Source organism: Mus caroli, unplaced genomic scaffold (genome assembly GCF_978045245.1).
Source record: "Mus caroli unplaced genomic scaffold, Mus_caroli_1 scaffold_7, whole genome shotgun sequence".
Taxonomy (NCBI): domain Eukaryota; kingdom Metazoa; phylum Chordata; class Mammalia; order Rodentia; family Muridae; genus Mus; species Mus caroli.
In genome coordinates this window covers 32910741-32935984 of record NW_028227262.1, presented here as the reverse complement: position 1 = coordinate 32935984, position 25244 = coordinate 32910741, and the positions used below count along the sequence as shown (strand labels likewise).

The 25244-nt window shown below is 47.5% G+C and overlaps 1 protein-coding gene across 3 annotated transcripts in view; it reads right to left on the bottom strand.

Annotated features, from left to right (window-relative positions):
• Window positions 1-4362: 4362 nt before the first annotated feature.
• Window positions 4363-25244, bottom strand: part of Tmem40 (transmembrane protein 40) — a 33642-nt gene continuing 12760 nt past the window's right edge. For 2 of the 3 annotated variants that reach the window (XM_029478799.2, XM_085839615.1), the window contains exons 2-12: window positions 16734-16811; window positions 15945-16076; window positions 12936-13010; window positions 11049-11102; window positions 9311-9346; window positions 8621-8653; window positions 8300-8347; window positions 6408-6479; window positions 6230-6304; window positions 5653-5715; window positions 4363-4881 (exon numbers count right to left, since the gene is read on the bottom strand). In XM_029478799.2, the coding sequence (XP_029334659.1) occupies window positions 4862-4881; window positions 5653-5715; window positions 6230-6304; window positions 6408-6479; window positions 8300-8347; window positions 8621-8653; window positions 9311-9346; window positions 11049-11102; window positions 12936-13010; window positions 15945-16076; window positions 16734-16803 (678 nt within the window). In that variant the 5' untranslated portion in view covers window positions 16804-16811 and the 3' untranslated portion in view covers window positions 4363-4861. The remainder of the gene's footprint in view (window positions 4882-5652; window positions 5716-6229; window positions 6305-6407; window positions 6480-8299; window positions 8348-8620; window positions 8654-9310; window positions 9347-11048; window positions 11103-12935; window positions 13011-15944; window positions 16077-16733; window positions 16812-25244) is intronic. The other variant, XM_085839616.1, reaches the window with a different exon arrangement.

The following is a 25244-nucleotide window of genomic DNA, read 5'->3' as shown; positions in this document are numbered from 1 at the left end:
CCCTCACACCTAGCCTGGACAGAGATCTCCGTGGAAAACCTCTGGTGCCCAGGCCCACAGAAGGCTATCCTGGAAGTCCTCAGGTTGGGAGAGTGGGGTGGGGGGAAGTATGTGGGAGAGGTCTCTGCTTGCCACCTAAGGTGGGTGTGTCCATCTGCCATACTAGGGAGTCTGTGAGCTAAAGGTGAGTGTCAGAGGTGTCTGTGTCTCCAGGCATGGGTCTGCCTCAGGATCCCTCTCGTGCCAGTGTGGCCAAGGCTGAGTGTGGCCTTGGTCAGTTCTGATCCTGATCTTGGAGATCTGTCTACAGGACCAGGGTCTTGTTCACACAGCCTGAAGAGGATAGCTAGAGAGATCTTTCTAAAGCCATCTTGGTATGCCATCCTCTACCCACTGGTAGGTTTTGTAGGCTCCATTGTCTCACGATTTCACCACTTCCCAAGTAGTTCCACCAAAGGGACCAAGCATTCAACACTCAGCCTTGGGGAACAGCAACATGTGAACTGGGTCCCTTTCAGGAAACTGAGACAAACAGCTGTCATTGTTCTCCCGGGCTTGACCTTTTCCCCAGTGCCGGCTGACCTGCATGGTCTCAGCGCACACTCAGTGTTCCTTTGGCCTGTGGGCAGATGACTGCACAAGTTCGATGACCAGGGTCCAGGACGGCCAAGGACCAACGCCCCTTCATTTCCAGTCTTGTCTGTCCAGTTCAGGATTCCATGCTTTATTTTAGACCCCACTTTGGTCTGGAGCTCCTAGAATCCATAGCCTGAGATGTAACCAGCGCCTAAGCTCTGGTGGTACAGAGGCGCTGAGAACCATCAAGGTCACTGCTGGACTGGGCTGGGAGGGAGTGCGCCACTCAGACCCTTGCCGGAGCTGGGAGACCTGGGGGCATAAAGCGCTGAACTAGTCTCTCTCTCTGACGCATCCAGGCTGCCAAGGACCAAAATGACTGTGTCCTCCATCTTCCTCTGGCTTTGTCCCATGCCCAGGGGGTTTCAACCTGTCGGTCATGTCCTGCTTTTATGGCCACTAATAAGTTGAGGTTGAAAAAAATACAAGGTAAAACATAGATTCTTACCTTTTAAAAAAATCCTTTTATTCAATTTATTTGAGTACCCCATAGCTGCGTTCATGCACACCAGAAGAGGGCATCAGATCCCATTACAGATGGTTGTGAGCCACCATGTGGTAGCTGGGAATTGAACTCAGGACCTCTAGAGAAGCAGTCAGTGCTCTTAACCTCTGAGACACCTCTCCAGCTCCCTAGATTTTACCTTTTGAATCTCTTTGTTTTGAGTGCTGGGTATTCAAAGCCAGGATCTCTTGTATACCAGGCAAACATTCAACCACTGATCTGTACTTTTAGCCCCTTAAAACATTTTGTTTTGCTTTGTTGAGTTAGGGATTTGCTCTATAGCCCTGCTGGCCTAGAACTCACAGAACTATGCCTACCACTGCCTGCTAAGTGCTGGGATTAAAGGTTTCTGTCACACCTGGTCCTTCAATTTTTTTTCTTCTTAAATTTTAAAAGGTTTTGGGTTTTGTATGGACTTGTGAGTATGTTCATGTGTGTGCACAGTTGTTTTTGTTTTGTTATTGTTTGTTTGTTTTTTGTTTTTTCGAGACAGGGTTTTTCTGTGTAGCCCTGGCTGTCCTGGAACTCACTCTGTAGACCAGGCTGGCCTTGAACTCAGAAATTTGCCTGCCTCTGCCTCCCAAGTGCTGGGATTACAGGAGTGTGCCACCATGCCCGGCTGTGTGTGTGCACAGTTATGCACAGCAGTCTGAAGTCAGTCTCTTTATGTCAGGGACAGAGTCTCTTACTAAGACGAGGGGCTGACTGGTTACCTAGCTGGACAGTAGGCACCTGTTTTCTCCCCACCCCCAAGGGCTTGTACTACATATCACACTTTGCTTTCTATGTGGGTGCTGGGATCAAATCTGGGGCCTCATGGTTATCTGGCAAGCATCTTCCTGAATGGACTATCTGTTCAGACTCTAAAGTTTGTTTGTCTGTTTTGTTTTATCATTTTTATAATTTTGGCATTTTGAAATAGGATCTTGCTATATAGCCCAGGTTAGCCTCAAGCTAGTGACTTTCCCGGCTCAGCCTCCTGAGTGCTGACTATAGGTCTATTCCTACAACTAACCTATTGTGAACATTTCTGTTGTGAATGCAGGTGTCCAAACAGCTCTTAAAATATCTTTTGCATATATTCCCAGAAGTGAAGCATCTGGGTCATGTGATAATCCTATCTTAAATTCTTATTTTATTTCTTTTTAGATTTTAATAAAAGATTTAAAGAAATAATTTTATTTCTTTTTAGATTTGTTTTCTGTGTATGAGTGCTTTGTCTGAATGTATGTCTGTGTACCACATGTGTGCCTCATATATCCTTGGAGGTTACATGTGTGCAGTGCTGGAAGAGGCCAGCAGAGGGCATCAGATCACCTGGAACTGGAGTTACCAATGTCTGTCAGCAGCCTTATGAGTGAGTGCAGGGAACTGAACCCAGGTCCTGTGCAGGAATAACAAGTAAGTGCTCTTAACTGTTGGGCCATCTCTCCAACCCTATTTCATTTTTAAAGGTTTTTTGTTTTGTTTTTTTTTTTTCATTCTGATTTATGTGACAGTGTTCATGCAGACCAGAAGACACTGAAGTTAGACAGCTGTGAGCTACCATTTCGGTGATGGGAACTACCTTAGTTACTTCTCTATTCCTGGGATAAGACGCCATGCCCTAGACAATTTACAAAAGAAAGCATTTAGTTTGAGCTTACAGTTTCAGAGGATTAGAGTCCATGATGGTGGGGCAAAGGCATAGTGGCTGGAGCCACCTGAGAGCTGTGTCCAAGTAGGAGGCAGAGAAATGCACAGTGGGAAAGGTGCCTGGCTTTTGAAACCTCAAGCCGGCCCCCAGAGACACACCTCCTCCTCCAGGCCACACCTTCTCATCCTTTACAAAACACTAAACTCATAGCTTACAGGGGCCACTGTCATTCAAATTGCCACCAAGGGAGCTGAACCCAGCTCCTCTGCAAAAGCAGCCCCTTCCTATAACTACTGAGCCATCTTTCTTGACCCTCAATTATTTTCATAGTCTTACTCTGGTCTCACCTTCTGTGTGGTTTTTAACTTTTTAACTTAGATTACAAAGAAATAGGTTCCAGCATCTTTTTTTTTTCTCCTAAAGAAAAAAAAAGAAAAGAAAATCTCATTAAGTAGCCATTTCCAGTTTAGAACGCCTTAGGTAGACCAGGCTAGCCCCCAGCTTGCAATGACCCTCCAGCCTTTGCTTCCTGAGCACTGGGGTTACAGACACATGATGACATGTGTGGTCTCCTGGAGTGTTCTCTAGTTTGCCATGGTTGCCCTTGATATAAAGTCTATAGCCGAGTCAGTAGGAAAGCACAGGCCAGGCTTATATCCCCGAGGTTGATCCCCCTCCATCTCAGCACTCAAGACACAGAGGCAGGTGGATCTCTGTGAGTTCCAGGCCAGCCTGGTCTACAGAGTGAGTTCCTGGTCAGGCAGGGGGCTATCTTCTCCTTTAGTATTTGTGGAGCCGAAAATACTAAATTCCCCATCCCAGTTATTTTTTTGGCATAGGATCTCATTGACCTAGACTGTTCTTGAACTCCCTATGTAGCTGGGGCTGGCCTTAAACTCCTGAACCTCCTGCCTCCAGTTCCAGAATGCTAGGCTTACCAGCATACAAAGCCATGCTCAGTTTGTGTGGTGCTTGGGATAAATCCAGAGCGTTGTGAACTTGAGGCAAGTGTTCTAACCAAACCAGGCCTCTAGCATTCACACACACTCACACACACACACACACACACACACACACACACATTTGGTATTTTTTACAAGAATGTTTGCTACCCTCACCGGTGTAAAAGATGTCTGAATTTTCTGCAAGCCACTATCTGTACATGCTCATTTATACTCTATGCAATTGGATAAGTGTTCACCCCATCTAGATGGATTCAAAGGAATCCCCAGATGTGTTCTCATGCTCAAGAAACCTAAAGGAACTGTAAGGATATACAGCTCAGCTAGTAGCAAGCTCACCTACCAGGCACGAGGCACAGGGTTCAAGGCACTCAGTACAGTAGTACAGTAGCACATGCATTACCTATGATCCCAGCATTCAGGCGGTACAGGCAGGAGGATCAGGAATTCAACATTAGTATTGGCTGCATAGAGTTTGAGGCCAGCATGGGCTACATGAGAGCCTGTATTTAAAGAAAAAAAAAAATCCTTAAAAAAAAAGAAGAAGGGTGGGTGGGGAAGAAATCTAAAGGAATATTTAGTCCACTTTTTTTTTTAAGCACAAGGAACAGAATATTTATTTGGATCTTAGGAGTCCAAGGGCAACAGGGTCAGTCACTGGGTGATGGGTCTGAAGCTTTGGTCCCCAGCATCTTACCTGCAACAGGTTCCCCTGGGGACCCAGCCTGGTAGCTCCCTGCCTCAGAATGGCTGTCCCAAGATGGCTCTGCAGGAACTGTGAGCTCTTGGGCATAGCCTGAGGACATCAGAGAGACCCAGGCCTGCAGATGCCAGCCTGCAGGACCCAGGATTCATGCTGACCTATGAGCAATGGCATCCCAGCTCCTCCGTGCTGACCCAGATGCTATCCCCTCTTCTCTTCCCCACGGAGACTGTGTGCTAATCTGCAGAGCAAGAGCCTGCCCACTGGTGCAGACACTCAGATCATGTGGAAGGAAAGAGCTCTTTATTGTGTGGCCTTCTGGTGTCTTCCAGCGCGTCGTTCTGTCTTCTGGGCTCAGGCATGGCAGTGATTACAGTGGTCACATTGGGGACTGGCTTAGCTGCCGTCAGGCAGTGATCTCAGTTGGTTCTCCTGAACCCTGAAAGGCAAAGCCAGACGAATGACATAGGACTCTGTAGGCAGCCAAGTCTTGCTCCAACCACCACCTCAAATGCCCACACATCACAGGGATGGCCTCAAAGGACTCTTTCTGAAGGCATTGTGGGTCCCCCATGGTTCACAGTTGTGGAGATATTGCCACTCCCATCTCCAGCACAGAAACACACCATCCCTGGCTTCTAGGTTCTGAGGCACGATACAATCAAATCCAAAGTCCCTGGGCTGCTGGTCAAAGACAATGTGTGGGGGTATGGCTCTGCAGTAGAGCAATTTCTTAGCATGTGTGAAGCGTTGGGTTCCATCCTAGCAACACACACACACACACACTCATAGAGACTCTTCTTTAGCCCAGGCTATCTCAAAGGAAACTACAAAGTTACTTAATACAAGCAGGGAGGAGGTAGCATTTGAGGAGTACACACTTCCTGGCTTTTCTTCAATGCTGACAGCCCTCTGCATGCTTCCTCACTCAGGGACAGTCTGTGCAGTAAGAAATGCACCAGCTTTCCAGCCAAGAAGCCTGAGGCTCAAAGAGGCTACAGAAGGCTGGATTGTGGCTTGCCTAGCATGCTGCAGGTCTCGGATTCCATTCTCAGCACAGAAAAGGGCTGTCTGGGGGTCACAGAACACAGGCAGAACTTGAACCCGAGCCTCCTGACTCAGGGACTTTCCGTAGATGACAGATCTTTTTCCAAGGAGAAAGCCCCAATCGGGAAAGGGTTTTGGATGGGGAAATGTGTGGCACCATTACCTGGCAGCCTGAACTTCTGAAGGAGGGGGATGAAGCCCTGAAGTACGCTGTGGATCCGATACACTGCTCAGAGAACAAGGGGGAAATGTTGGTAAGGACGGCAGGCCCCTTGAGGGGCCCCAGGGTCAGGCTCACTCCCCCGCTGCCCCAGAACCAAAGCACACCCCACGCAAACAGAGCCCTAACATGCAATTTCAGGCTAACGTCAATAACAGTGCTGCAGTTATTACACGGAAAACGAGTCACAGGCTGTAATAACAGGGGCAGGAAACCCTGCGACCTTGATTTCTGGCTCTACTTGCTTGTTTTCAGTATCTGAGGAGCTATGTGTGTTTGCCACTTTAAACCGTTTTTTTTTTTTTTTTTTTTTTTTTTTGTGGAACTAACCCCTTTTTTCCACAAGGTTTTGCCAATGACCTCCCTTTGACTTCACATGCGGTCAGGAAGAAAATACAAACATAAGGAATTTACTTAAAAAAAAAAAAAGTTTAGATTGTGACTCTTAGCCAATCTAGAGCCCAGCTGCCACCCCTCCAGGAGCCCGTGGGGCTGTGTAGCTTTTTGAAGGATCACTTACCGAGCCCAAAGTAGATGCCAATGGTCTCGAGAGAAGCAAAGGTGAGCAGGCCGACCCCGAGGGACATGAACCAGTCTGCAAGGCAGCCAGGAGACAACAATCAGCTATTCATTGTAGGGGTGGAGGTTGACTCCTGTCCTCCCACACAGCCCCTCCCCAGGTCCCCTGCAGGCCTCACCTGCATAGTAGTGGTAACACACCAGCAAGGCTCCAATGGCAAAGCAGAGAAGGACAAAATGGAAAAACTCATCTGCAAGAAAAGATGGTGGGTGGTTCTCTCTCTCTCTCTCTCTCTCTCAACTCAGGCCATCACCAACAACCCTCTCGTTTTTATTTTTTGATGTTTTTCCAGGCAGGGTCTCTACGAAGCTCAGGGTGACCTTCAAATTAGGATTCTTCTGCCTCAACCGTCAGAGCACTAGAGTTACAGGTGTGTGCCACAGTGCCATGCCTGGCATGCCTGGTTTCTCCTGTGTGTATGCGTGTGTGTGTGTGTGTGTGTGTGTGTGTGTGTGTGTTACTGTGTTGCCTTGGGTGACTTGAAACTCCCTGTGTAGACCAAGCCGGCTTTGATTTCACAGATATCCACCTGCCTCTGGCTCCAGAGTACTAGGATTAGAAGCCATCATACCCAGCTGTTTGTTTGTTTGTTGTTTGTTTATGAGACAGGGTTTCACTGTATAATGGTGGCTGTTGATCCAACTGCCTCTCCCAGCATAGTGCTGGGGTCAAAGATGTGCATTACCATGCCTGACTACTCTAAGTTTTCTTTTGCGGGGTGTGTATGTGTGTGTGTGTGTGTGTGTGTGTGTGTGTGTGTGTGTGCGCGCGCGCGCGCTCACATGAACATATGCTTGCACGTGTGCGTCAAGTAAGTACCCACAGAAGCCTGAAGGGGGCGTTAGATGCCTTGGAGCTGAAGTTACAGGCATTTGTGGAGGACCTGATGGAGGTGCTGTGCTCCAAACTCCAGTCCTCTGAGAAAGGAAGGGGAAGCACACTGACTGGCTAAAGCATCGGCCCAGCCCCTTCCTGTTTTATATATGACAGTGCTCCTGCTCCTGACCAGCCCATGTTAAATGCACCCAGGAGCCCCCTTTCCAGCCCATCTCTCCTTTTTATTTTTGGAACATGTACAGCCACTCAGCTTGGAGTTTATATCTGTGCTTATGGGTTCCCTCCTCCCTGGCTCTAAGTCTCAGAGGAGATTCTCAGGCAGCTCAGTCAGACTGAGCCGCCAGTGCAGCCCCACGGGGGGTGCTCAGGAATTAATTTCCTGAGTGAGCATTAAACCGCGTAAAGGTGCCAAGTGTGATGTTCTGAGGCTAACAGGCACGAGAGGCTGGATCTCCGATGCTTCTCAAAAGGGATGTCAGCAGGATGGACGGCAAGGTCCCCCTTCTTTCTCACTCAGGGGGATACAAAAGAGAGTTTAACGGAAGTCCAGCGTGCACTCTTGCAGTTCTAGTCCTGGGGATGCTGAGGGAAAAGGACCCTAAGTGTGAGGGCAGCCTGGTCTACAGAGCTAGTTCCGTGAGAGCCAGGGCTATGCAGAGAAGCTGTGTCTCAAAAATCTACATAAATGAACACCCCAAGGTCTCTCTTTCCTATCTGCAAGTTCTTCCCCGAAGTCCTCGTGGAGTCCAGGCTTGGAGCAGAGGAAGCCCTAGAAGCTCTCATCACTTCTCCAGGGGAACTTCTTAACCCCCACACTCTAACTGTGTCCCACCACACGGCCCGTGAAGCATTGATCTCACTGTGCTCTCACATACAACGAAAGGAGCGTAGGTTGGGCACCAGTCCTAGGCAATGCCAAACCCAGGCCATGCCAAACCCAGGCTGTGCCCTTCAGTAGCTCTAAGGCCCCCAACCCTGGGCTTTGGTTCCTACATGGAAAGACAGACATCACTGCTTGTCCCCTCAACCAAGATGATTATTGCTGAGGACTCTGCTGACTGTGGGACCCCTGACAGAGGTGGTTAGGGTTACTATCATTCCAGCCACCAGCCATCTTGGATCCACAGAAATCAGGACCAGCCAGGTGAGGACAGCTCTTGGACACCAACTTACCATCCTTCTTTATGTTCAGTCTTCTTAACTGAGAGGCCTCCACTTCTCCTTAACAATGAAAGACAGAAAGACATGTTTTGGAGATTACCACTCCCCACTTAAGGACTCGATCACTGGGTGTTTGTCTGTGGGTCAGGGGGTGCTCACAGCAGGACCCCTCCCTGACTTTCTCATCCCTCCATAGGCCTAGCCCTCTTCTTCCTTCCATTTCTCCCATGATGGAGACTTCTTTCAGAATCATGCATGTATTGACATCCCTGCCAGAACTGGCCTCAGGTCCCTGGCACAGCTTCCAGCTGTCCCGGGAGCTTGTATATTTACCCTCCGCTGAGCCAGAACCTCTCCTTCGGAGTCCTAGAAATGAGAAACTCAGTGTTAGCTCCATGTCAGCTAAGGCACCTTGCCAGGCACTGCCACCCTGGGGAGAGGCCAGAGGTGACTGAGAAGAGGGTCTAAGACAGTGGTTTTCATCTGTCCTAATGTTGCGACCCTTTAAAATAGTTCCTCATGTTGTGGTGACCCCTCCACAACCATAAAATTATTTCATTGCTACTTCATAACTGTAATTTTGCTATTGCCATGAACCATAATGTAAATATCTGGTGTACAGGACATCTGATATGTGACCCCCAAAGGCGTTGAGATCCACAGGTTGAGAACTTCTCTAGGTAATGTTCCAGCCATGGGACCCAAGGAACCTTTCCTCGCTGGTTGATACCTGCTTCCTTTTGCCTGGACCGCCATTTCCATGTCCCACAACCTCTCTCCTGTCTGTTCGTGCAGTCAGGTCCCTAAGTGGGCCCGGAGTTGTCATATCTCATGGCTGTGACCCTGAGAGTGCTCCACCAGGACAATGCCCACTGACAGTGCTCCTCCAGGACTGACAGTGCTCCAATGCCCACTGAAGGTGCTCCACCAGGACAATGCCCACTGACAGTGCTCCACCAGGACAATGCCCAGACCCCACTGAACTCCAGAATCGTTGACTCCCTCCCCTTCCTGGGTACTCACCTGACTCCCCAGCAGGCACCATTTCCCCAGCAGCGCCTGCACGGAAGGAGAATCAGTGAGCACACACACGATTGGTGCCCTCCTGAGAGGGGGGCCTAGGGAAGAGGGTAGGGACCTACCTAGAGACTTGCACTGATTGGTTGTAGGCTGGGTGGGGACTGGAGCAGGCTTTACAGTTCCTGCTCCATCTACCAGGAAGTAATCCCCACCACAAGCCATGGGAAGTCAGTACTTTTTATTTAAAACAAAATAAAACGGGCTGAAGAGGTGGCTGAGTACCAGATGCTCACAAGCTCCCGTTTTGGGGGAATCTGCTGCCCTCTTCTGGCCTCTTCTGGCACTGCACTTATGCATAAACCCACACTCAGACACACACATATAAAATTAAGGGGCAGGAGAAACAGATCCTCTTGATCCTCTTTCAGAGGACCTGGGTTCGGTCCCCACCCTCATGCCAGCTCACGTCTGTAATTCTAAGTCTGGGAGAGTGGACCCCCTCTTCAGCCTCTACAGGCAAATGGTACACAGACACACTTGTAGGAAAAACACTCATACACATAAAATAAACACATCTTTAAGACAATGAAAGTAAAGCCAATATTAAAAACAAAACAAGCCGGGCATGGTGGCGCACACCTTTAATCCCAGCACTTGGGAGGCAGAGGCAGGCGGATTTCTGAGTTCGAGGCCAGCCTGGTCTACAAAGTGAGTTCCAGGACAGCCAGGGCTATACAGAGAAACCCTGTCTCGAAAAACAAAAACAACAAAAAAACAAAAACAAACAAACAAAAAAACAATGTGAAATAACAACAAAGTGACCAGTCTTGGGTTCAATTTCTAGTACTAAAATAAGTAAATAAATCCAGATAAGCAAATGAAATAATATCAAGATCACCTACAGTGCCAGTGCCCAGAGGCAGACACGTGTGCTGTGTGGTCTTCTTGCTCTGAGTAGCCTGTGTTCTTGCTGTTTCCCTGGCTCATTACCCCGAGTTGGGGGAGTGGGTGGATATTGAGGGTCCCAACTCTCTCTATTGATAGTGGACATCTACCAGGCTTTTTGATGAACTAGGCCAATCTGTGAATTCTCCTTCTTTGTTGAAGTGCTACTGACCAAAGTTCTCTGTCATTTACACCCCATCTCTCTGCTCTCTATGTCTCCTCTCGGTCATACAGGACTCTTGGAAACAGTTCCTAAATGCGGACAGGGTGTCTGAGCCATTCTTTTTTTTATTAGTTATTTATTTTATGCATATGAGTATACTGTAGCTGTCTTCAGACACACCAGAAGAGGGAATCAGGTCTCATTACAGATGGTTGTGAGTCACCATGTGGTTGCTGGGATTTGAACTCAGGACCTCTGGAAGAGCAGTCGGTGCTCTTAACCGCTGAGCCATCTTCTCTCCAGCACTCTGAGCCATTCTTAAACAATGCAGGGTTTCAAGATAGTGGAACGAATCATAACCCATCACTCTGCTAGCAAAACTGAGGGTCAGTTGTCTGGGGGTGACCAGTCAAGACCATGCTGAAAGTTGGGGTTTCAGCCAGCTAGGAAGGCTGACAGCCCTTGACCCATTGTAACCATGGTAGCAGGGACTTCACCTGAATGGCTGCAGCCTCACTGCCCCACCCGTATCTGCCTGGGAGCCTTCAGATCATGAGACTCTACCCTTTGTGTGCCCACTGGGCTCTCAGCCCTCACGGTTCTCTTCTCCAAGGTCAGGAGACAAGCAGTTACCTCCGTAGAGCTGAAGCTCGTCCTTCAGCACTTCCAGTTCCCCATGGTCCGCACCTGGGTGGAGACAAAGCTTGGTGAGGTCCCTCCAGTGTCTGAGAGCCACCTCCATCGCCCTACATCTGAAGTCTCCAAAAGGCAAAACAGCGTTACTCACGCTTGCCCTCAGTGCTCCTAGAGGAGCTATGTTCCGATACTGAGAAGGAACTGCAGATCTGACAGGAGGTGGGTCTCAGTCAAGCGTAGTTATGGGAGGGGCTGGAGAGATGGCTCAGAGGCCAGGAGCACTGGCTGCTCTTCCAGAGGACCCAGGTTCAATTCCCAGCACCCACCCGGCAGCAAACAGTTGCAGTTTCAGGTGACCTTACACCATCTTCTGGCCTCTGTGGGCATTTATGTGGCACACACACGTACAGGTAGGCAAAACACCCATACTCGTAAATAAACCTTTACATTTTTATATAAAAGGAGTAGTTGCCATCAATTAAGGTGATGTACTGGGTGATTTATGCGGGATGTCTCCATTTGGTTCTCATAGAGAATGAAGAAGGCACCAACGCATGCCGCCTACCTATTACGTAGGCAAGGCAACAGGGACTCAAAAGTTCAGTTTAGATCTCAGGAGACGGCATAGTGGGAGAAAGCTTGCCCGGCCTTTGGGAGGGACTGGTCTGATCTTGGCACAGAGATGTAGGTGATGGAGGAAGAAAAATTAAAATGATTCTACCAAACTTACATAGTAAGGAGTGACTCTACAGGTCTCTCATAAAACCTGCATTCCTGCTTTTTTATTTGTGGTTGTTTTATCTTATTCATTTATTTATTATCATCATCACCACCATCACCACCACCACCATCATCATCACCACCATCACCGCCACCATCATCATCATCTTTGGTACTAGATCTTGAACACAGAGCTTCTGCAATGCTAATCACGGACTTCACACATTGAGCTACATCCCAGATCCCCCAGCTAATTATATCTCTAAAAATAAAACCCAGGACCAACTCCACATCATAGGCAGCATTTATTAAGCACTTTGTGTATACCAGTCTCTGCACTAGACATTCATTCGTTAATTCCCATTCTCTCCATGATGTTCTCACGAAGTTTATTTATCTGTTTAGGCAAAAGTGTTCTCCTAAGACTGGACAGAGAGCTCGAGCCTTAAGAGCACTGGTTACTCTTGCAGAGGACCCAGATTCCATTCCTAGCCCCCACCCACAAGTTGTCTCAAAACAATCTATGACTCCAGCTCCAGGGAATCAGATATCTTTTTTTTAAAGATTTATTTATTTATTTATTTATTTATTTATTTATTTATTTATTATATGTAAGTACACTGTAGCTGTCCTCAGACACCCCAGAAGAGCGCATCAGATCTCATTACAGATGGCTGTGAGCCACCATGTGGTTTCTGGGATTTGAACTCAGGACCTCTAGAAGAGGGGTCAGTGCTCTTAACCACTGAACCATCTCTCCAGCCCTCTGTATGACTTTTTTTTTTAAACAAATACATATTCGACCAGTTGAGTTCTGTAACTTGGCACCTATCATGTCAGAGCTAGAGAAGCACTCATCAAAAACAAAGCGGGGTGTGAGGGGGCATACTTTCCTAGTCTACATGGAGAGTTCTAGGATAGCCAAGGCCACACAGTGAATGAAACCCTGCCTCAAAACAAACAAACAAAAAACCAGACTATCACCAAGGCAGAGCCCAGCTTTCTGCTTCTGTCTGGTGGCTGTGGCTATTGTAGGGTGTTAAGTAGGCTATTTCCCCTTCGTCCTGTACAAACAACGCTGTGAGGCACCTCTTCACAGAGCCCCACTGAGAGGTTCAGCAGTGAGGTAGGAAGCAAAGAAAAGATGGGGAGCCTGCTGCCTACCACGCAAGCTGTCCCTGCGGGGCCTCCTTCTGTGTTTCCTGGGACCTCTGGAGGGCTGGTCCTCATCGCTGCTGTCTGTGAGGAGCAAACACAAGCTGTAGGGCTTCAGTTGGAAGGAACCACAACCGCCGTGGCTCTGGTGGGCATTCTCAGTCTTCCCACACTATGGAGGAAGGAGCTCTGCCTGGCTTGCGGGTTATGACAGTGGCCTTGAACTTTCTGTCCTTTCTGTGTTTTGTGACTGAGCCCTACCTCTGCTGCTGCCTAGAGAGGCTTCCCTGAGGAGGCAACCGAGTTCAATAATACACCATATTACGGAGTCCACAATGCTGTATCATCTCTGTCCTCATGACGTCATATGACCCTGGGTGTCTGACATGTGTTCTACTTGCCTGGAATGTCTTTCCAAGTTGTCTCCTTGATTGTGACCTTAAGCTGATGTCACACGTCCTATAGAAACCCTAATCATATTGCTTAAGCCCTCATTGACTTTGTCCTCCCTGCCTTGAGTCAGTAGCCATGATGGCTGGGTGATGTGTGTCTGTTCAGCCACCTATGCTCCTGAAAGTCACAGCCCACATCATCCATTGCCCTAGGTTGCCTAGCCTGGAGCAGAAGCCTGGAGGGAGTAAAGCTTGGTTGAGTTGTGCACGTCTTAGACTAGTCGGTGGACAAAGAATTCAGAGCCAGGAGTTTCTGGCTACAGGGCTTTCTTCCAAGACTACCAAGATGGCCCTGGGTGAGTTCCCTCCATATGCTTGGGGGCTTCCTGGTCAATTGTATTCATTTTTTAAAGTCAGGGAATCAAGTTAGCTGTGCTTCTGAGTCAGTGTTCGAATAATTTCACCTGACACAGAAAGAGTTGTCTGGTAGTAAAGGCGTCCCTCGGATTCCATGGGGAGAAGGTTCTAAGACTTGCCACACCTACCAAAATCCACGGCAGTGCCAGTCCCATACACACAAGTGTGGTGTTTGCATGGAAACTGTACATGTCCTCTTGTGTTATTTTTCTTAATTTTAAAAATATTTATTATGAGCCGGGCAGTGGTGGCACACACCTTTAATCCCAGCACTTGGGAGGCAGAGGCAGGTGGATTTCTGAGTTTGAGGACAGCCTGGTCTACAAAGTGACTTCCAGGACAGCCAGGACTACACAAAGAAACCCTGTCTCAAAAAATAAAAATAAAATAAAAAATAAATTATTATGTATATGGGAAACTCGTTCAAGTTTATCTTTTTTTTTAGATTTATTTATTTATTATATTTACATATAATATACACTGTACACTGTAGCTGTCTTCAGACACACCAGAAGAGGGCGTCAGATCTCATTTCAGGTGGTTGTGAGCCACCATGTGGTTGCTGGGATTTGAACTCTGGACCTTTGGAAGAGCAGTCGGGTGCTCTTACCCACTGAGCCATCTCACCAGCCCCCGTTCAAGTTTATCTTAACAGATAAGATTTTGAGTGACTTTATTCCCACCTCCTTTTACTTTTGGGACAGGGTCTCACTATGTAGTCCTGGCTGGTCTAGAACTCACTATGTAGACCAGAATGTCATTGGATTTGTGTGCTGCAATTACAGGCATGTGTCATCATGCCCAGCTATTTCCCCCTTTTCTATATTTTACACATATACATCAATGAGAGAGAGAAATATCTTCACTGAAAAAGATCAAACAATATAGAAAATATAAATAAAATAAAACTCCAGCTTCTACCAACCAGGGACAACGTCCATCAGCAAGTGACTGACATTAGTTTAGCTTTGCCTAGGTTTTATTCATAACATACATTTGGGTTTTAGATGGCTTGTTTGTTTGTTTTACTTTTGCTTGCTTTGGGCAGGTTTCCTATGTAACCCAGGTTAGTCTGCTCATCTTTCTGTCTCTGCCTTCCAAGTGCAATACAAGTGTAATACACGTGTATACACGTGTATACCACCATGTTTGGCTTTATTTAGTAGTTATTCATTCATGTAGCCCAGGCTAGCTAAGGATGACCATGCACTTCTGATCCTCCTGCCTCTACTTCCTGGATGGCCGGATTATAGATGTGTGTCACCATTCTAGGTGTGTGCTGTGCTGTGCTGTGCTGTGCTGTGCTGTGCTGTACATGTTGCCCAGGGCTCCATGCAAAACAGGTACCAGCAGATCCTCAACCCAAGCCTGGGAATCTTTCAGCAAATTGAGTTGGAAGCTCAGGCCCACCATGTAAACTAGACCACAGTGCAGGAGCTCCATTTGAACAGGCAAAGCGGCCGCTCCCATACACTGTCCAGTCATTGAAAGACCTTCAAGGACTCTCCAGTTTGTTACCGAGCCTTCCTTCTTAATGCAGGCAGCATAGCCTCCATGTGCCCCACCTATAAAATGAGACTAACAATAGTACTACTTCAATAGTACTACATCTTCTTCATCGGGATCCTGTGACGATTGGTCAAATTCTTATGTACAAAGTAATTGGAACAGTGTCTGGTTTGCATAAGCACTCATTCAATGATAGCCTCGATGTTGTTATAAACTCAGCCCTATATGTTTTCTAATTTTTTTTTTAAGATTTATTTATTTATTATATGTAAGTACACTGTAGCTGTCTTCAGACACTCCGGAAGAGGGCGCCAGATCTCGTTACGGATGGTTGTGAGCCACCATGTGGTTGCTGGGATTTGAACTCCGGACCTTCGGAAGAGCAGTCGGGTGCTCTTACCCACTGAGCCATCTCACCAGCCCCATGTTTTCTAATTTTATTTATTTATTTTTTATTTTTTAATCTTTTGTTTTTTTGAGGCAGGGTTTCTGGCAGTCCTGGAGCATACTCTGCAAACCAGGCTGGCATCAAACTCAGAGATCTGCCTGTGTCTGCCTCCTAAATGCTGGAATTAAAGCGCTGCCCAGCTACTAAATTTATTTTTATTAGTGTTACTGGGAATGGAACCCAGGGCTCTTCATTTACAAGGCAAGCACGTAACATCAAGTCACATTCCAGTCCTAAGAATGTTTGCTCTACCTGAGGAGGAGGAAGAAGATGAGGAGGAAGAGGAAGAAGAGGAGGACGAGGATGAGGATGAAGAGGAGGACTTGTCTCTCTTACATCGCTCCCGGGCCTTCCCACGTTGCTTGTGGAGCTCTGTCTCTTGGTCTGGAGGCACACAGGGAAGGTATGAGTTTTTCTTGTCCCTTGCCCCATCCCTGGCACCAGTACAGCCTCTTCAGGGAGCACTCATCAAGCCAAGAGGGAGGACTACTCTTCTGAAAATCTAAGGCTGTTGGAAGGTATATAAGATCAAGGTTCTCAGAGACCCTTGGGGAGGGGTCAGGGAGTCAATGACAGCCCGAGGCAAACAGTCCTCTGCATACAGACTCTAACAGAGGCCTCTAAGCCCCGAATCCTACCCCACCAGAGACGTTCAGACTCAGAGCAGGTTCCTAGTCAGGGTTCTCTAAGCCACACAGAGGGCAGCCTATGATCAAGCGCTAAACTCTCCCTTCCTTCAACAGCAGGCGCATGAGACCCTTCCCATCTTCTGGAGACTCTCCCCACCTTCTGGAGACTCTCCCCATTTCCAGCACAAGCTGTCCAGAAACTTCTTGAGATCTGGGGAGTGGCCAAGGACCTGCCCGACTAGGAAGTGTGGGGAACAGGTGGGAGCAAGCACATACATGGAAAATCGCTTCTCTGCTACAGCTTTGATGTGGCCATCATGACATGTGACCTAAGCAGGTCTTGGATGACGGCCCCACCCATGCTGGAGTCTCCCCAGGAGGCTGTGCTCAGGGTCTGAGGAGGCAAACTTACAGTGATCTTCCGTTTCCCTGTGGACTCCACCACTGTCTTGAGTCTGGGAAGAAGATCCTGAAGCCTCCATGACTTTCCCTAGAGGAAGAACAATGAGTTGTTAACTTCACTTTAGTTAATGTTCTTCATATGTAAAGAGCTTGACAAATAAATAAGGATAGGAAGGGAAACATCCAACATTTGACATTATAAAGATTTTTTTTTTTTTCGAGACAGGGTTTCTCTGTGTAGCCCTGGTTGTCCTGGAACTCACTCTGTAGACCAGGCTGGCCTCGAACTCAGAAATCCGCCTGCCTCTGCCTCCCAAGTGCTGGAATTAAAGGCACCCGGCTAGGATTTTTTTTTTTTTAGGCAGAGTCTCTCCGTGTAGCTCTGGCTGACCTGGAATTTGCTATGTAGACCAGGCTAGTCTTGAACTCATAGAGATCTGCCTGCCTCTGTCTCCCAAGTGCAAGGACTAAAGGCATGTGCCACCATTCCCAGACCATTTTTTTTGTTGTTGTTTTTTTTGTTTTTCGAGACAGGGTTTCTCTGTGTAGCCCTGGCTGTCCTGGCACTCACTTTGTAGACCAGGCTGGCCTCGAACTCAGAAATCCGCCTGCCTCTGCCTCCTGAGTGCTGGGATTAAAGGCGTGCGCCACCACGCCCGGCTCCATTTTTATTTTTAAAACATATTTATTTGTTGGTTTATTTAGTATGTTGTCTTCAAATGCATAACTTGTATGGAGGCCAGAGGACAACTTGTGGAATCAGTTCTCTTTCTCCAACTTGCTCTCAAGGGTTAAACTCAGAGCATCATGATTGACAGCAGGTACCCTTACCCACAAAGCACCTTACCTTAGCTCTAGGAAAACAATTTAGAAAAAAAGAGGCCGGGCGTGGTGGCGCAGGCCTTTAATCCCAGCACTCGGGAGGCAGAGGCAGGTGGATTTCTGAGTTCGAGGCCATCCTGGTCTACAAAGTGAGCTCTAGGACAGCCAGGGCTATACAGAGAAACCCTGTCTCGAAAAAACCAAAAAAAAAAAAAAAAAACCAAAATCTTTCAGAGGCTGGATAGATGGCTGACTAGCCTCTTAAGCCTGACAGCCTGAACTCAGATCCCTAGAGTCTGTGTAAAGGCAATTTGAATCTCTGTCATCCTAGTGTACCCCTATGGTAGAAAGGTAGGAGGAGTCAGAATTGCTGAACTGTAGATCAGCTAGCACAGCACACTCAGCAGTGAACATCAGAGACGCCCTGTCTCAAACAAGACTGAAGGCAAGGATCAACAGGTAAAGCGTCTTCTCATCTCCTATCCCACACGCACGTCTGCACACACACAGAGCTCTTCTGAGCTGGGCATAATGGCAAATGCCCACAGTTCCCACTTTCGGGGGGGGGGGGGGCTAAGGACAGAAGCATTGTCTGAGGTTTGGAGCTTGACATCAGCCTATGAAACAGAACAAAGACTCTCAAAAGCAACAACAACAACAACAAAATCTTTTTAAAGGGGTGCTGTTTATGTTAGTATTAGGATTTTGTTTTCTAAAGGCAAGATCTTGCTGCATAACCCTGGCAAGTCTTGCTGTGTAGACCAGGTTGGCCTACAATTCACAGAGATCTGCCTGCCTCTCTGCCTCCCGAGTGCTGGGATTTAAGGTGTGTGCCACTTACCCAGCAGGTTTTGTTGTTGTTGTTTGTTCCTTTGCTTTTAACACTATTACTTACATAAGTGTATGTGGGTATGTGGGAGTAGAGGTCAGAGGTCAGAGAACAGCTTTCAAGAATTGATTCAGCCGGGCGTGGTGGCGCACGCCTTTAATCCCAGCACTCAGGAGGCAGAGGCAGCAGATTTCTGAGTTCGAGGCCAGTCTGGTCTACAAAGTGAGCTCCAGGACAGCCAGAGCTATACAGAGAAACCCTGTCTCGGAAAACAAAAACAAACAAAAACAAACAAACAAACAAAAAAGAATTGATTCACTCCTCAACCATGCCGAGCCTGGGAATCGAACTCAGACTCTTAGGCTTGGCATCAAGTATTTTACCCCCAGAGTCATCTCACCAGCCTGTTTGATTGCTATGTAGTCCAGGCTAGCCTCAAACTAATGGCAAGTCTGCTGCTTTAGCCTCCTGCTCCTCACATCTCTACTTTTTACTTAAAAAAAAAAAAAGATTTATTTATGTAAAGATAGAAAAGCAGGAGTTGGAGTGATGGATCAGCATTATGTGCACTTGATACAGCTGGGCACGGTGGGGGGCAGAGGCCAGGGGATGTCTGCCTTTAAGGCTGGCCTGGTCTACATAGGGAGTTCTAGGCCAGCTACATAGTGAAGCCCGGTCTCAAACAAACAAAGAAACAAAACAAAATAAAACCAAATGAGCAAAGAGCACTAGCTACTCTTGCAGACAACCCGGGATCCATTCCCAGCACAGCACCCGTGTGGTGCCTCACAATGTTCCAACCTCCAGTTCCGTGGGATCCTATTGTAGCCTTGAGGGGCACTGCAGGCACAGTGTGGCTGTTTGAAAGAAAATGCCACTCATCGGCTCACAGGGTGTGGCACTATTAGGAGGTGTGGTCTTGCTGGAGTGGGTGTGACCTTGCTTAAGTGGGTGTGACTTGGTTGGAGCAAGTATGTGTCACACAGTTCCCTTCCTGCTGCCTGCTGATCTTGATGGAGAACTCTCAGCTCCTTCTCCAGCACCTGTCTGCCTGCATGCTGCCGTGTTCCCCGCCATGATGATAATGGACTAAACCTCTGACCTATAAGCCATTCCCAATTAAATGTTTTCCTTTATAAGAGTTGCCTTGGTCCTGGTGTCTCTTCACAGCAGTAGAAATCCTAAGACACACACGGTGCACAGACATACAGACAGACAAAATGCCTAAACACATACAACAAATATTTTTTTAAATGCCACCTTATATGTGTATTGTCTCAATCATTTTACAAAGGGCATACGGCCATGAGTCCCTGTGCACTGGTGACACACCCGACAGGATCAGCCCTCACCTGTGAATCGTCATTTCCAGACAATAAAAGATCTTTTGAAAGGTGGTCTGACCCTTACAATAATCCTACAGGGTCAGGTTTGCTATCCATGTAGACGAGGGAGTGTTGGCTCACAGAGATGATGGTCTTGCTGGGACTCCAGAGCTCAAGTTCCATCTATCACATCTGAAAACAGTGACCAGGGACACAAACTAGCTCATGAGCCACCGTGGAGGCAGCTCAGAATGCTTATGGGTGAAGCTGATGAAGATCAGACCAAGAGTTCAGAGCTGAGTCTATGTTCGGCTTTCCTGAGCTTCTGAGAAGTCACTAGAGATCACCAGAGGTGTGTCTGCAGGTGGGGGACTCAGAAAATCCCAATGTCTAGAAGAGCAGATTTTGGGAGTATGAGGGATATGACTGGGTCCAATAGCCTGATTTTAGATGGTCAGGAAACTACCACCTGGAGACTACATTTCCCAGAATCCCTTGAAGTTGGATATAGCCATGTGTTTCATTGGTAGTGGACAGGAACAGATGAAGTAGCCTGATAGGAAATGTTTAGTGGTTGTGGATGAAGAAGGGATGCAAACATGTGGGTGTGTTGTGTGTAGGTATGTGTTTGTGTGTGGTGTATGTGCAATGTGTGTGTTTGTGATGGGTATGTGGTGTATGTATGTATGGTATGTGTGTGTGGTGTCTATGTGGTATATGTGTGTGTGTATGTATGGTGTGTATGTGGTGTATGTGTGTGTAGTGTGGTGTGTGACTGTGTGGTGTGAGTGTATGTGTGGTGTATGTGTGTGTGTGGTGTGTGTGTGGTGTATGTAGGTGTGTGTAGTGTGTATGTATGGTGTATGTACATATGGTGTATGTAGGTGTGTATGAGTGTGTGTATTTTGTGTGGTCTATGTGAGTGGTGTGTGTGTGTGTGATATGTGGTATGTGTGTCATGCATGTGTGTGCACATGAGTGTTACTGACATGCAAGCATATAACCTCCACACTCCTATACTTCGTATTTCAGGTAGGGCTCCTCAGAGGGCCTTACATCCCCACAAGATCATGAACGAAGATGAGGCAGGAACTCAGGCTGCTTCATGTATCGGACTCCCATTCCCTACTTGAATAGGGTGAGACACAGATGCTGAGGATAACAAAGACTGGGAAGATAATGAGATAACTCTCAGAGCTCACCACCTGCAGGGCAATGTTCTAGCAGCCTCCACTACCCAATAAGGGCTCATTGTGATTATATCCATTTTATAGTTAAGAATGTCAAAGTACTGAGAAGCTGAGGAACTTGCCAGGCACACATAGCCGGAAGGGGGCTGAACAAGGGCTGCCATTCTGTCCAGGTTGGGAGATTGGAGCACATCGGGCGCATCCTCCAAGCCTGTCATTGGCTCCAGGAAAGAAGCCATAAACAGTCACTAGAAGCATTATGAGACTCCATTGACCTGGCTTAGATTTAGCCACTCCTGACACTGGAGTGAGTGTCCTCATGGCCTTCCACTGCCATGTTTTCTGAGGGCATGCTTTCATTATTTTTTCAGAGATGGGGTCTTGCAAGTCTTACCCAGACTTGTCTTCCATGTTAGGGATTGGTTCTAACGCTTTGTCTTAGTTCGGCTCCCAAAACTCACACGGGAATCTGCATGTCCAGACGCTGAGGGTCCTTGTCCCCATTTGGTTTTTGATTAATCAATAAAGAGCCAACAGCTAATGGCTGGGCAGGGTGAAAGAGGCGGGAAAGAAATGCCGGAGAGAGGAAGAGGGATTCTGCCATGAGAGGGTCGTAGAACTGACCACGCTGTGAAGGAGAGGAGAGTGAGATGTAGGCACAAAGGGAAAGCTGCCCCATGGGAGGGCGCCCAGAAGGAAGCAGGGCAGCAAAGATAAAATATGGATTTAGGGGAGCTGGAGAGATGGCTCAGCGGTTAAGAGTGCTGTCTGCTCTTTCGAAAGTTATGAGTTCAAATCCCACCAACCACATGATGGCTCACAACCATCCATAATGAGATCTGATCCCCTCTTCTGGGGTGTCTGAAGACAGCGACAGTGTACTTACATATAATAAATAAATAAATCTTTAAAAATATATATGGATTTAGAAAAAATTAACTCAGGAATACCGGAGGGGAGTGTGTATGCCAGACCAACCATTGAGCTAATAAGGCATAAGGCATATTAAAAATCTTTCTCTCTCTCTCTCTCTCTCTCTCTCTCTCTCTCTCTCTGTGTGTGTGTGTGTGTGTGTGTGTGTCTTTCATTTGCAAATCCAGAGAATTCTGTTGGTTAGCTAGGAGCTGATCACCCCTGGGAGGGAGCTCAAAGCAGATTAATTATTCCTTCCCCTCTGCAGTCACACTGCTCAAGTCACCCTCCCCTCTGAGTAGCTGCGGTGCAGGTGCACAGACCACACTGCCTTCTTGGGCAGTACAGCACTGACCCATCAGGAGGGGCAGATGGAAACCTCTCAGAGGTAGGGCCTGAGATGGCCCTTTCTCTTTTAATATACTTGTCCTGTTCTTCCCCTGTATACTTTTCAACTACAAGAAAGCATACATAGTTTTTTTGTTTTTGTTTTTGTTTTTTTTTTAATTTCACAGCTGAGATTTTATCTGCAGGGCACTCAGATAAAACACTCAGGGACACAGTTCACCAAGAGGCACAGACGGCCACACACAGAGCTTGCTGGGAGGAGCCTCTCAAGCCTCAGGCTCAGAGGCCATGACCTGTTCAAAAGTGCGGTAGAGTGGGCAAGACCCTGGGTGCCTTGCCAGCACCACAGAAACCAAACCAGGTACCATGCGTGATTCCCTCTGAGCTGAACTGGACATTGGGAGGTGAGAAAAAGAGAAGCCAAGAGAGAAAGGAGGCAAAAGCGCACAGTGTGCAGGGCTGAGCTGAGGTGTATTGTGTTGTGTTGTGTTGTGTTGTGTTTCGATTTGTGGTGATGGAGCTCCAACTCAGGACATGCTAAGTAGGCTCTCTACCCCCAAGGGACACCCCAGACCCTACTTGTACCCTCTTTTCTGTTTGTTTGGTTTACTGTAGTTTTGAGACCAGCCCTGTCTGGTCTGGAACTCACTATGTAGACTGGGCTAACAAAGAACTCACAGAGCTCTGTCTGTCCCTGCTAAAATGCTAGGACCAAAGACATGCACCCCCACACCACCTCTATTTTGCTGCTGTTGTTTATTCAGTTAAGGTCTGAGCTATATAGTAATATAACTCAGCTATATGGTAATATAACTACAATTCCCCTGCCTCTCACTCCTGAGTGCTAGGATTACAAGCACACATCATGCCTAGTTTCTTCAATCTTATTTAATTCCATGTAAATAAGTCTTATTTTGTGCAGGAGGAAACTGAGGCCCGGGTAGATGGAATAGCCTGTCCAAGGTCTCCAATTCATACTTGGGTCTACTCCTTGCCCTACAGAAAGACCCTCTTCCAATCACCACCCATCCTGGTTACAGGCCCCTGGATCCTGAAGTGACCCCTTCTCTGAGGCTGACCCTAAAGGACATTGCACATCTTACTCTTAGGCATTTTTCCAAAGCACCCAGCACATCTTCATTTTTGTTTGCTCTCCAAGACAGTGTCTTGCTGAGTTTCCCAGGCTGGTCTTACCCCTGAGCTAAAGTCATACTTCCTGACAGGAATGAAGATGCACAGGCTACACCCTGGAGCATTTAGAGCCTCTTACTTATCAGGAGGAGACAGATGGAACCATCACAGAGGTAGGACAGCATCTGGTCCCTTGGAACTAGTTCCAGGATTGACTGGGAGCCACGTTTGTACTGGGAAGCAAACTCAGTCTTCTGCAAGAGCAACAGAGCTTTTGGCATCTGAGCCATCTCTCCAGCTCCAGCCTCAGCCCCAGCCCTAGCCTCAGCCCCAGCCCTTTCTCTTTCAGTGTTCTCATCTTTGTCACCAGGGCATCTGGGCTCAGGACTGGATTTCCCTTCCAGCTTCAGCTGTCAAAGGTCTGCTAAGGCCCACTGCAGCGCTAATGACCCCAACAAGCCCTCTCAGCCTCACAACGTGCTCCTTCCACACCACTGTCATGCCACTCAGGAGGCATGTGTCAACAGGATTCTATTTCACAGAGAGGGAAGCTGAGGCCAGGAAATAAAGAAACCTGTATTGAGGCCACTGCTGTGGTCTGAATGTGCTGGCAGAGGTTCATTGGGAAACTTCATCTCAAAGCAACAGTGTTGGGAAAAGGTCTAACAGGATGAGATCAAACCCCGAGGATCTACCCTTGTCATTATGGTGACTTGTAAAAGCAAGTTTGTAGGCATGGTGGTGCAAGCCTGTAGTCCCAGCACTCAGGAGGCAGAAGCAGATAAATCTATGTGAGTTTGGGGCCAGGTTGCTCTACATAGTGAGTTTCAGGACAGCCAGAGATACGTTGTGAGACCTGTGTCAAAAGAGAAAAAAAGAGGAGGAGGGAAGGAAGGAAGAAAGGAAGGAAGGAAGGAAGGAAGGAAGGAAAGAAGGAAAGAAGGAAAGAAGGAAAGAAGGAAAGAAGGAAAGAAGGAAAGAAGGAAAGAAGGAAAAGAAAAAAAGAAAAGGAGGGTGTGGCTCAGTTGGCAGTGTTTCCACTTAGTATGCAAAAGACCCTGGGTTCATCTCCAGCATCATATAAATAGTTATGGTGGAACAAACCTATAATCTAAGCCCTGGGGAGATGGAAGCAGGAAATTCCAGGGCTTAAGGTAATCTTTGGGTCCATAGAGAGCTGAAGCCAGCCTGGGTCACATGAGAATCTATCTCAAGCGAAAAGCAATAGCAACCAAACAAAAATAAAGCGAGCCTAGCCCTGGCTTCACCGCTCCCCCCCCAACCTGTTAGGAGGCACAGAGGTCTTTGTGCTCACAGATAAGCACACAGGTACTCTGTAGTGTGCCATCTGTGTAAGGTCACCCACAAGGCTTCGTTATGTAGCTGTGACTGGCCTTGGTGATCTCCAGTCACTCCTCCAGTCCCTGGATGGATGCCCCAGTCTCTAATCTTACCTTGTTTTCATCTGGAGCTCCCCACAGCTTCCAATGCCCACCTAGCTATTCCCCCAATACTCAACAGGATGCAAAGGCGCAGGGGCCTTGGGGGTATCAGGGATTTTCGGAATGTAGGAAAACCAAATAGACTTTACAAGATTCAACCACCCAGGACCTGGCTCAGCCCCTTGAGTAATTTTTTATGGTTGCTGTAAGTAATGGCCACACATACAGTAGCTCACAACAAAATACATTTAGTACTTCAACGCATTAGAAGGTCAACATGGACTTTTCTTTTCTTTCAGTGCTGGGGGTTGAACCAGGACCTCAGCATGCTGGGAAAGCATCTACTGAGCCTGCATCTTCCATCCTGTATTTACTTTACTAACTTGTATATTTGTGTGCAGAGAAGGGGATGAGGGTACAGCCAGGTATAAAATGGATATTCTCGGGCTAAAACCTAGATGTAGACAGGGCTACATTTCTCGCTAGAATCTGTATATACTAAAACCAGATCTTATGCAACCC